The sequence below is a fragment of the Salmo salar genome, chromosome 21, assembly GCF_965601325.2.
Source record: "Salmo salar chromosome 21, fSalSal1, whole genome shotgun sequence".
Lineage (NCBI taxonomy): Eukaryota > Metazoa > Chordata > Actinopteri > Salmoniformes > Salmonidae > Salmo > Salmo salar.
In genome coordinates this window covers 16,908,145-16,921,083 of record NC_138311.1, presented here as the reverse complement: position 1 = coordinate 16,921,083, position 12,939 = coordinate 16,908,145, and the positions used below count along the sequence as shown (strand labels likewise).

At 43.8% G+C, this 12,939-nt stretch overlaps 1 protein-coding gene across 1 annotated transcript in view; it reads left to right on the top strand.

Annotated features, from left to right (window-relative positions):
• LOC106581791 (serine threonine kinase 39) overlaps positions 1-12,939 on the top strand; it is a 32,018-nt gene that overhangs the window by 17,467 nt on the left and 1,612 nt on the right. The window contains exons 14-17 of the mRNA XM_014164095.3: positions 2-69; positions 10,715-10,767; positions 10,912-10,980; positions 11,317-11,381. Coding sequence (XP_014019570.1) covers positions 2-69; positions 10,715-10,767; positions 10,912-10,980; positions 11,317-11,381 — 255 coding nt within the window. The remainder of the gene's footprint in view (position 1; positions 70-10,714; positions 10,768-10,911; positions 10,981-11,316; positions 11,382-12,939) is intronic.

Genomic DNA, 12,939 nt, shown 5'->3' with positions numbered 1-12,939 from the left:
GGTTCAACCGTTTGAGAAGAACACAGGGCCCTATATTCAAGTTGCTCTGAATATGGTCCTAAGGCTAAGGTAAGCAGAGTTTGAATTTGTCCTCCTTCTTGCATCCGGTACACCCAACAGATGTGCCCTGCTGCTAATAGACCTAATGATGACCTAATGATGTCTTGGCCCTCTAATGGGATCATCTGACAGAACCAAGGACCGTTTCGCTCTAATCTAGCTGAGCGGTTGTGTTGGAGGGAGGAGAGTGTTACACTCCATTGACTCTCCGTTTGCTCCGCTCTGCATTTCTGTGTTCTCAGGGATTGAATTAGAGCAGGGATGGACAACTTTGATGGAGGTGGGGGCCACAAAAAAATCTGAACTCATCATGAGGGGCTGCAGTTGCTAGCGGGTCTGCGTAGTCACATCCATACCCCGCCCCTCCCCCCTACCACATTGCCAGCAAAACATTTTAGTGGCCCCCTTGACAGTGGAGAGAAATGCTTCAAGTTTTAGAGTTCATTTTGTGCAATTGGACTCATTTTGCCATTGGGCGGAGAGGAAAATAAGCTGTTTTAGAGCTATTTTCCTGCAATTATACACGTTTTGCCATAGGGTGGAGAAAATGTTTACAGTTTTGAATATGATATGGGAGTGAGAATTACTACCCTGGCCGGTAATAAAACCATGATAACAAGTTTAGATAGCTGGCTGCTAAACTAATTTAGCAATCAATTTTTTTGTTGTTGCTGAAATGAGCTATATCATTGACTATCAGTGACTGACCTAACGAGAGAAACTGCTGATGCACAACCAAATTTCGCAACAGTAAGTTGAGACCCCGACTGAGTTCCTAAAATATATATAAACTCAGCAATAAAAGAAACCCCAATGGACATGTATCACTGCTACAGTCTCTTTTTCAGGACCCTGTCTTTCAAAGATAACTCGTAAAAATCCAAATAACTTCAACAGCTTACAGACTGTAGGCAATTAAGGTCACAGTTATGAAAACTTAGGACACTAAAAGAGGCCTTTCTACTGACTCTGAAAAACACCAAAAGAAAGATGCCCAGGGTCCCTGCTCATCTGCATGAACGTGCCTTAGGCATGCTGCAAGGAAGCATGAGGACTGCAGATGTGGCCAGGGAAATAAATTGCAATGTCCATACTGTGAGACGCCTAAGATAGCGCTACAGGGAGACAGGACGGACAGTTGATCATCCTCGCAGTGGCAGACCACGTGTAACAACACCTGCACAGGATCGGTACATCCAGACATCACACCTGCGGGACAGGTACAGGATGGCAACAACAACTGCCCGAGTTACACCAGGAACGCACAATACCTCCATCAGTGCTCAGACTGTTTGCAATAGGCTGTGAGAGACTGGACTGAGGGCTTGTAGGCCTGTTGTAAGGCAGGTCCTCACCAGACATCACCGGCAACAACGTCGCCTATGGGCACAATCCACCGTCGCTGGACCAGACAGGACTGGCAAAAAGTGCTCTTCACTGACAAGTCGTGGTTTTGTCTCATCAGGGGTGATGGTCGGATTTGCGTTTATCGTCGAAGGAATGAGCATTACTCCGAGGCCTGTACTCTGGAGCGGGATCGATTTGGAGGTGGAGGGTCCGTCATGGTCTGGGGCGGTGTGTCACAGCATCATCGCACTGAGCTTGTTGTCATTGCAGGCGATCTCAACGCTGTGTGTTACAGGGAAGACATCCTCCTCCCTCATGTGGTACCCTTCCTGCAGGCTCATCCTGACATGACCCTCCAGCATGACAATGCCACCAGCCATACTGCTCGCTCTGTGCGTGATTTCCTGCAAGACAGGAATGTCAGTGTTCTGTCATGGCCAGCGAAGAGCCCGGATCTCAATCCCATTGAGCACGTCTGGGACCTGTTGGATCGGAGGGTGAGGGCTAGGGCCGTTCTCCCCAGAAATGTCCGGGAACTTGCAGGTGCCTTGGTGGAAGAGTGGGGTAACATTTCACAGCAAGAACTGGGAAATGGTGCAGTCCATGAAGAGGAGATGCACTGCAGCACTTAATGCAGCTGGTGGCCACACCAGATACTGACTGTTACTTTTGATTTTGACCCCCCCCCTTTGTTCAGGGACACATTATTCCATTTCTGTTAGTCACATGTCTGTGGAACTTGTTCAGTTTATGTCTCAGTTGTTGAATCTTGTTATGTTCATACAAATATTACACATGTTAAGTTTGCTGAAAATAAACGCAGTTGACAGTGAGAGGACATTTATTTTTTTGCTGAGTTTATATATATATACTGAACAACAATTTCAACGATTTTACTGAGTTAGAGTCAATTGAAATACATTCATTAGGCCCTAATCTATGGATTTCACGACTGGGCAGGGGTGTAGCCTTGGGTGGTCCTTGGAGGGCATAGGCCCACCCACTTGGCAGCCAGGCCTACCCACTGGGAAGCCAGGCCCAGCCAAATATAATTCCTTTTCCCCCCAAAAAGGGCTTTATTACAGACAGAAAAACTCCTCAGCACCCTCCACCCCCCCCTCAGACGATTCAGCAGGTGAAGAAGCCAGATGTGGAGGTCCTGTGCTGGTGTGGTTACACGTGGTCTGCGATTGTGAGGCAGGTTGGACGTACTGCCAAATTCTCTAAAATGACATTGGAGGCAGCTTATGGTAGAGAAATTAACGTTCAATTCTCTGGCAACAGCTCTGGTGGACATTCCTGCAGTCAGCATGCCAAAACACGCTCCTTTAAAACTTGAAACATCTGTGGCACTGTGCTGTTAGTCAAAACTGCACATAGAGTGAGTGGCCTTTTATTGTCCCCAGCACAAGGTGCACCTGTGTAATGATCATGCTGTTTAATCAGCTTCTTGATATGCCACACCTGTCAGAGGGATGGATTATCTTGGCAAAGGAGAAATGCTCACTAACAGGGATGTAAACACATTTGTGCAATGAGAGAAATACGTTTTTTGTGCATATGGAACATTTCTTCAATAAAATCTTTTGGGGCTCATGGAACATGTGACCAACACTTTACATGTTGCGTTTATATTTTTGTTCAGTACTGAGTATACCAAACATTAGGAACACCTTCCTAATATTGAGTTGCAGCTCCCTCTTTTGCCCACAGAACAGCCTCAATTCGTACAAGGTGTCGAAAGCATTCCACAGAGATGCTGGCCCAATTTGACTCCAATGCTTCCCACAGTTGTGTAAAGTTGGCTAGATATCCTTTGGGTGGTGGACCATTGTTGAAACACACGGGAAACTGTTGAGCATGAAAAATCCAGCAGCGTTGTAGTTCTTGACACAAACCGGTGTGCCTTGCACCTACTACTATACCCCGTTCAAAGGCACTTACATTTTTTGTCTTGACCATTCACCCTATGAATGGTACACAGACACAATCAACGTCTCAATTGTCTCAAAGCTCCTTTAACCTGTCTCCTCCCCTTCATCTACACTGATTGAAGTGGATTTAACAAATTACATCAATAAGGGACCATAGCTTTTACCTGGATTCACCTGGTCAGTTTGTCATGGAAAGAGAAAGGTGTTCTTAATGTTTTGTATACTCAGTGTATATATTTTGTTGGGGTGGGGTGGAGAATAGATCCGCGGGTCACCAGTTCCCCATCCCTGAATTAGAGGGCTGTTAATGACCTGCGCTGCCACCAGACTTACCAACACTGACCTGACCTGACTTAACCTTCATTTCAGCTAGTCAAGACATTTTCAGCCACTGGCCAGGTTAAAGACCTATTGCTAAAAGACAATTCAAGGCTGTAGCAAGACTTGTGACCAATATGGAATAGGTTTAGGATTAGATTTCGGCTCAGACTTATCACTGTTTATATATGCGGTCCTTTTTATGATATGATAATTAGTGTTGATTTGGCCTCACACTCCTCTAAGCACTCAAATCCTTTCCCCAAGAAGAACGTAGCTTACATTTATTGCATTGAATTTAGGTCCTTTTTACTTCCCCCTCAGCAAAATGGAAGCAGATTTAAACACATTGTCTGAAAGCAGGATATGCAAGGCAAATGTGCAAAACTATGCGCGTGCGCGTTGTCTGCCCCAGACAAAGACAATGAAGTGTTTCTGGCCAGTTTAAAGTCTGCCTTCTGCTCCCCGATAGGCTGAATGCAGCGCTGGGTGCAGAGTAGACTCTGGGTCGATGAGATAACAGTCAGCATCTGAAGCCCCTGCGCAACACACAAAGCCTTCCCCTCCACTGCACACCAGCAGGCCAACTAGAGGGTTGGCTACTAGAGAAGTGTAATTATTCTAACCCTGACATGTAAATAAATGGATGCTTCTGTGAGCAGTGGGGCTGTAGCTATTTCTCAGTGGCCAGAGTTCCATTCATTGCAGGCGTTTGAGCCTGTTTTTCTTTGCAGCGTATGGGGAGCGATGTACTGTAGAATCAGCCAAAACTCAGCCCAAACTCCGAGAGATAAAGTGGCTAGCTGTATGTGCTATGTATTAAACCTATTCTGCTCTGTGCTGAGGGCAGACTCGCCACAGCAAATGGATTTCAGTGACGTGTCTTGGTAGATTAAGTCAAAAGTCAACTGACAAGATCCACACCTCTGATCTGTGCTGAAACAGTCAGCCCCTGTCTGGCAGCAGCCAACAGAGAGCAGCTCATTTATCAGGCCTCTCAATTTCAAGCCCTCTTTTCGCCCGAAGGACTTCAGATAAACTCAAATGCAACTCCCAATCTCCCATAGAGCGATAATGAATGGGGCTCTATTGCAATCGGTTTTGACACGCATTATGGAGAATTACGATGTAGATGTATTTGCATAGAGGTTTCTCTATAGCCCTGTTTAGTCCATGAACTGTAAAAGTAGTTCTGGAAGCACTTGACAGAGCATTACATTACATTCGATTCGCTGGGAAGATACAGTACCTTTGCACAGGGGTGAATACCATTGGTCACATTTCACAGCTTGTGAATGTGCTGTAAACTGTGCCGTGATACAACAGTGCAGTGATACAACAGTGTTACATTATAACGCTATCATGTGCACTCGTCGTCTCGTTTCACATGACAGAAAACCTCCATGTCACTACAGTTTGTAAAACACCAGCCTAAAGAGGTCTGCTGTACACAGTCCCCAGAGGATCAGGAGATGACATGGTCACTGGTCACATTCATATGTGTGTGACAAACAGAAGGTCCTTATTAGCAGATACAGTGCAGGGAGGTAAATGGCACCCTATTCCCTAGTGCGCTACTTTTGAAGCGTGCCATTTGTGATGCAACCATACTTGTGAGGACAGACTTTAAGTCTGGATTTATTGAGCGCTTGACAGCAGGATTAAGGCTAAACTGAAGAAAAGTCAAGAGTTGGAGAGAGGAAGAAGTACAAAGGGCTAAGTGTAGAAAACATGCTGAGGGTACTGAATGTGCGTGTTAGGGGGAGCAAAGGAATCACAGAAATGAATGTTATTTTGCGCATTTTATAGGGCATCCCAACGGAGCTTGGGAATTCTTACAATTCTTACGCAATTCTCTGCTTGCTATCTAGTTAACATAATGGGAGGACAAGTGACGTCGCTGGAGTTCATTTCCATTCAAATCTCATTTGTGTTGTGGGGAAACAGATGGGGAACGAGATCCAGTGTGTTTATAGTCACATGTACAGGATTGCAGGTGGGATTGCAGGGTACACTGGGAAATCTTAGGCTTCCAACATGCAGGACTAATTGAAGTGAAATAATGAAAAGTATTATTTTTTTTTAAACAGAAACTGAAATAGAAATAGCACTATATAACATAACTGTAGCAGTGATACATGTCCATTGGGGTAGGGGCAGAGTAAAGACTGTTGAGGGGGTGGGGTGGAATGACCATAGGGGAAGCAGCAGCATGACCATTGAGTGAAATAAAAACAATAAACGTTTTAATAATATAATAATAATAATAATAACAACTGCAACAGTGGTGAATGTCGTTGGGGTGGGGGCAGAGTAAAAGTCGGTGGGGGGGGGGTTGAATGTCCATAAGGGGGATTAGCAGGAGTATTGCAGTTGTCCGACCTGATTCAACCTGAAACCTATAGCATTATTAAAGCCCACATGGAACAGTGCCAGCTGTATCTCTCTCCAGTCACAATGGCATTACAGTAATCACTCTCTTATGGATACATCTTCATATTTTAGTCTGTGATTGATCTGTAGCCTGTCACTAATACTCCTCCATACAATGATTATAAGATTTATCTTGTTGTTTTTCCAAAAGACTTGCATTGCAAAGTTGTCCGCTTTGTAATCACGATAATCAATGCAGATTAAAACGTAATTATGGTTTAATTCAACAATTGCCTCGCCGAAGACTAAAATCATGAACAGAGTTCTGGTGGTATTGGGGTGGTGGCTCTCTTGGGAAAAATAAAAAGCTAATGGGAAAACTTAATTGCATCTGAAAGAACAACACAGCACAATCAATTCTCTTCCCAAAACTGATGAGGGTGTTAAGGCTGATTAGAAAAGGATTTATGCTATTGTGAACCCGTTGATGAAGGCTCTTTAGAGAACTGTATTCAGATGGGATGTTGATGTATGTCTGATACAGAGAAAGGATCTCAGACACACTGGGGGACTTGAACTGTCAGGAAACTGAAATGAAAAGACAATAAGGACAACAGGACATTTCTGAATGACCTGGGTGTTGAAAAATGTTCTTTTGTACATTTGACACGTCATCCTCACTGGCAATTGTTTGCTGATTTGATTGCACTGTATATGTAATGATGGGAGGATAGAAGTCAACCAATGAACCAACAGTGCTCCAGGCAGATGTGGCTATTGTGCTTTGTAGTGTTTACACTAAATTATAAACCGGGTGGTTCGAGCCCTGAATGCTGATTGTCTGACAGCTGTGTTATATCAGACCGCATACCACGGGTATGACAAAACATTTATTTTTACTGCTCTAATTAGATTGGCAACCAGTTTATAATAGCAATAAGGCACCTCAGGAGTTTGTGGTATATGGCCAATATACCACGGCTAAGGGCTGTATCCAGGCACTCTGCGATGCGTTGTGCATAAGAACAGCCCTTAGCCATGGTATATTGGCCATATACCACACCCCCTCGGGCCTTATTGATTAATTAAGCCCCTTTCAATTAGTCGTATATAGAAAACTATGATGTGCCAGTAATTAATTTGGGATGGATTGTGCTGGCAAGTAATTTGGCCATACACCTCAGGGGTTTGTGGTATATGGCCAATATACCATGGCTAAGGATTGTATCCAGGCACTCTGCGTTGCTTCGTGGATAAGAACAGCCCTTAGCCATGGTATATTGGCCATATACCACACCCCCTCAGGCCTTATTGCTTAATTAAACCCCTTTCAATGAGTCATATATAGAAAACTATGAGCTATACTTTCCTCCACCAGGAAGCCAAAATATGAGAATGCAAAATTACATGCAGCACAATCCATCCCAAATGAATTACTGGCACATTAACACTGTCTCCTCTCACATTATGGGCCCATTCATGTAGGCATTTTCTAGGCTAAAGCGCTGAAGTACTTTCCATCGGACTCCCAAACACTCCCCAGTTTACCCCCAGGTGTGTGTATTGATTGTGTTTGTTGGTGTGTTAAGAAATTACCCCCCTGTCACTGCTACACAGGATTTAGAGGACTCTTGTGTAGTCGATACACAACAGACCGTCTGTTTTACCTGGCCTAGGTCTTGAACTGCGATAAATACTCAGAGCTTTACACCTAACTTTCCCCAACATACCAATCATAATTCTGGTCGGGACAGACTGTAAACAGCTTCAGTTACAGAGTGCAGTTCAGAAGTGTTAATGTGTTCTTTAGACTAACATTACCTGAGTTACTCAAGGGACCTGAGACTGGCAGTTTCTCTCAGAGCCTCTTTTCACTACGAGAGATTGCCTAGAGATTTCGCGAAAATACCCTCGGCGAGACCTTTTACTGTAATGTAAACTTGCGAATTTGTCACTTCTCTTTCAGTCTGAGTAAGTCCTTAGTCCCAGTGTTTGCCAGTCAAGTGTTTGCCTGAGCTCCCATTGCCTACCAGGGGAAATCTGTTTTAGCAGATAGAACACCCCTCTATACACCCAATAATTTTTGTAGTTCATGCTTTACCTAGTAAACACTCCTATCTCTCTAATGCTTGCTAGTGCCCACTGGCATCTCTGGTGATTCATTTGGAGGGTGTGGTATGCTGGGATTTGAAGATGACTGAGCAAAATCATGGTCTTATTCTGTCCCTGTGCTGATAAAACTTGAAACATAAAACTTTACACAGTTATTTAGGAAAATCTTAACACTGGTAGCAAGACTTTGGAAGATTGAAGTTTTAAAAGAAGCCCATTAAAATTCCTAAAACTTCTAAACGGTTTCTCAATCTGTGTGTGCGGTTTATTTACCTCCCACAATATAATCTGACAGAGACTTTCCAGGCATCTGCTGCCGATCTCTGTGGAGCAGGACTAAGTAGGCAAACAGAGGCGCCGGGCTCGGGCCCTCTGACACAGATGTGGTTACAGCATCCCTTACAGCACGCTCTCACACTGTCCGTGGATGAAATGGGGAGATTGCGGACATCCTACATCCGTCTGCTAAGCTCAAGTTTCGCCCCTGACTTCCTCTCTCTGGCCGCGAATCTGCAGAATTGGACGAGTCAAGTTGACTCACAGGCAGCTGATGGAAATCCTCTCTCTCTCTCTCTCTCTCTCTCTCTCTCTCTCTCTCTCTCTCTCTCTCTCTCTCTCTCTCAGAACTAAATCAGCCCTCAATGATGTGTCGGAGCATGTTCCTTACATGCAACATTCCCTGTGAAATGTGAATCAGGGGCTAGAAGGTGGGCTTAGATGGATGTGATTTATGCAGCTTAATTACAGCCCAAATGAATCCACTCCCACGACACTGTGTACAAAAGCTGTCACACCCATCAGCCATTGTGTAGGGAGTAGTTTTTAGAGAGAATTTACCCGGGGTTGCACGGCGTAAAATGAACATAGGACAGACATGCGGATGGACTTTTACTTAATATGTCCTATCATGCAGTTTCTTAGGAGAGGCATCGTCTTGTCTTGCTGGATTGAAGTTGCTGCATAAGAAAGCTGTATAAATGAATAGGCTGCGGTAGTTCTGAGCCATATGTGAGCTCTACATTAAAATGTGGAACTACTAAAGCCCTTTTTACACCATTATCCTCAGCCAATCTTCTGCTATTTTACTTCTATCACCCTCTGGAAGAAGAAAAGATTCTACACGTTTTACATAAGACCAATAATACATGGCAACTGAGCTTCAATATTCTCTGTTTCAGCTGCGTTCCGACACTTCATTTGACCTCAGTAATGGATCAATCATGTACAGGTGACAAATATGAAAATCCCCCAGATCGCCTTCATGGAGGAATCCATCTATTTTCTTCTCCTAAACCAGAGCTATATAAAAAGGTCAGGGACATTGAGATTGTGGAAACACTTCAGGCAGTAGTATACCTCAGACATGCTTTTATCAATTATAACTCATATTAGCTTTACCAATGACTAAAGTCCTTGTGAAAATGTAATTATGGTTTAATTCAAATGAGGCTTGTGAACATGTTTGTCATTTAAACGGTCATTTAAAATATGTTCGGGCTACTTTTGTATTTCGACGGACAACACACTGTTTGCGGGACTTTAAACATAGTACATGTAACCATAGTGATTCAAATGGGCGTGAGATATTGCTGGAAATATGTATTTCCTTATTCTGGAAAGAACACTTCAAATCAAATTTCCAGTCTTCCACAGCCGCAAGTACGGGATTGCATTAGCACAGTTACAATATCTACTTCATGGAACCCATTGAGATTCTCTGTAATGGACTCTTTTCCTGCTGATATATATATATATATATTAGTTTTTTTTTGTTGCAAAATCATGTTAGCCTTCTATTTATTGCCTGTGCAGAGAGAACTTCGACACTTCCTTTTCTGCCATCTAAGATATTCATTTCACCCGCTGGTTTGATAACGTTGTTGTCATCACAAAAGGCTATATACTCTACGTATGTGCCCCACTGGTACACAGAGCACAGTGAGGGTTTGGCCGATGCTCTATAAACATGGTGTTTACTGTAACCATCAGTCAGCTGTTCTTTGGAACCCTACACAAGACTTACAATGCATCATAAAAGCATGTATTTATTGAGCTTACAATGCTGCCTATTTAATATGCACAAGACACATGCAAGGATTAACATTTCCGCACTAATTCTTCACCAACTGTGTTGTCAGTAAATACAGGATGATATTACAGTAGCTAGTAGTAACACTGACTTAAGCAGTTAGTAAGAAAACAACACTGATCTGCTTAACATGACCCAGTGTGTTAAGCCTAGAGACTTGTAGTGTTAAAGTGTGGATGTGGCAGCCAGGCTGTCTTTTTCCATTCCGCTATTCCTTGGGGTCTGCTTGTCAGGAGCGTCCTCAGACAGTCTAAATGAAATAGACCATTCAGGGACTCTTGGTCTGGTCCCAGATTTGTTTGCGCTGTAGCCAGCTCATCTGACTATTGTCATGCCATAGTTGTCTAAAGCACAAACAGATCTGGGATCAGACTAACTAGGTCCTGGACCTCCTGTCTGTTCCTATGTAGGACAGCCTGTTGGGTTCCATGGTCACATGTGGCACATCTCATACTAATCAGCTTCTCATCTCTCTTCTTAGGAACTCCAGGAAGGAGCTGAACGACATCCGGTTTGAGTTCACTCCTGGCCGAGGTAAAAGCTGCACAAAGTGAAGAAGCTCCTGTTATAATGTTGTTATTAGCGCCTGTTATTGTATTTGGTGTTGAAGTGTACTGTAGTACCGTTGGTCACGTGTTAGCTTCTCGCCTGGTTCTAATACTGTGTGTCTCTCCATAGACACTGCTATTGGGGTTTCCCAGGAACTGTTCTCAGCTGGTCTTGTCAATGGACACGATGTTGCTGCCGGTAAACGTCTCATCCTTGTTTTCTGTTACACTGCAGGGCTTAGGGGGTATTTTCCACGTGAGGTGTGCTTGATTTAGCTTGGAGTTTGTACGTCTGGGACTATTTTACTGGGCAAACTAGATCAAGCACAGTTAAAGTATTTGGAACGGACTTGGCAAATGTATTTGACCCCGGTCTGGTATTTTCAAAAGAATCATATCCCTCTCAAAGTCAACGTGAAGCATAAGAGCAGATCCGTGCGGTCTGGATTCATTAATATGATCTGTGATTATCTGATGTGACTGTGAAATAACACTATTAACGCTCGCGTTCTTTATATATAACATCACCTTGCAGTTGCTGCTAACCTTCAGAGGATTGTAGATGACCCGACTACCTACAAAGTGTTGACCTTTAAACTGGTGAGTACCCAGATGATAAATGTCACACCACCTCATGTCTCAAGATGGCTACGTGAAATAAGAGAGGGACGCTTCCCCAAAAAAACACAACGTTACATCACACCGACGGATTGACTTGAGAAAATATACTGTCATAATATGTATGTTAAAGGACAATGCTCTAGGGTTGTGATGTCTGGAAATAGACGCACCATTCAAATCCCAAATGAGCAGTGGTGCTAGAGAATGGGAGAAATCTGTGATGACAGGCGTGTCGCAGCACTGGCTTTGTCCTTTTAAGTGGAGTAACTGATGGGTGACGCTCCTAATCTGCACGTATGCTTCCCTCCATGCACGGCGCGATGGGATTTACATTGATCCACACCGAGCAAAACAATTCAATTTCTCTACGGAGAATAATTAAAAGGAAGCAATTAATGACAATCCCGGGTGGTTTGCCGTAGTGTTAGGGCTATTTTTTAGCTCCCTTTTAGATGGCGTGGATGAGGTAAACAACATCTGTGCGGTAGGTCACAGTACATCACTGTCCGCCCTTTCTGCCATGTCTTATCGGCAGATGGTGAATGTCGCTGGAGACTCTCTGGAGTGCAGAACTGCATCAGAGGGACTTAGTGGGGCAGCAGGCAGACTGTGCTGCTGGCTGGGGCCTGGCCGGGTGTGTATATATATATATATTGGCCAGAGCACTTTCCCACTTCTATTTGTTAACACACTGCTCTAGTCCAGGCAGCACAAAGTCACACAGAGCCACTCAACTCCAAATATCGACCAGAAACACTGAATTATGTTTGCGGCCTCTATACATACAGCTGCAGCCACAGACGCCGGGGAGAGACAGAGCCCCTCTCCATGCTCCGCTGTAAATTGCTGGAGGCGAGCAGATATTGGGCCACTGACTCACACTCTACCACTTCCAGGGGGGATGGTGAGGTGAAAAAGAGATATCGATTACCTCGCAGGGACTCTACTCAGACCAATCTGAATGCATATTGCCAGTAATAAGGCCTACTTGTGGGACAAGCATAGGAGCATAATTAGTTTAGAATTTAGCAGTAGAAACGCTCACTCTCAAGTGAACCTGTCGATAAAATACAACTTGTATTTCATCAGCGCTTTTCTCTCATTTTTGGAGGGCTTAAGTGGAGTAATCAGTGCCGCTGACGCAAGTGCAGACAAAGTAATTATGTGTTTCTTTAAAAAAAAGAAAGGCATACCTGCTGTAACCATCTTTTTAGAAGTTCTGTACTTATAAAAAGCCTTGTTTTAAGGACTGCCTATATCATCCTCATTAAACGCAACAGAGACCTGTACCACACAGTCATAGAGCTTTTAACAAGGAACATTCTTTTCCAGTACAAAGCACATAACACAGAAGAGTGCTGTGGATTGCTCTGCAACCAGTCACAGTGGAAAGCTGTCGCATCATACTATTATTAATTCATCGATGAAATGAATACCTGAAGGGCAATTATCAGTGTGCGTTTTGCATCGTTTGTTCCACATGATGTCTAGAGACATGGTTCTACTCACAACAGTAATGGGAAATAACTTGACGTAG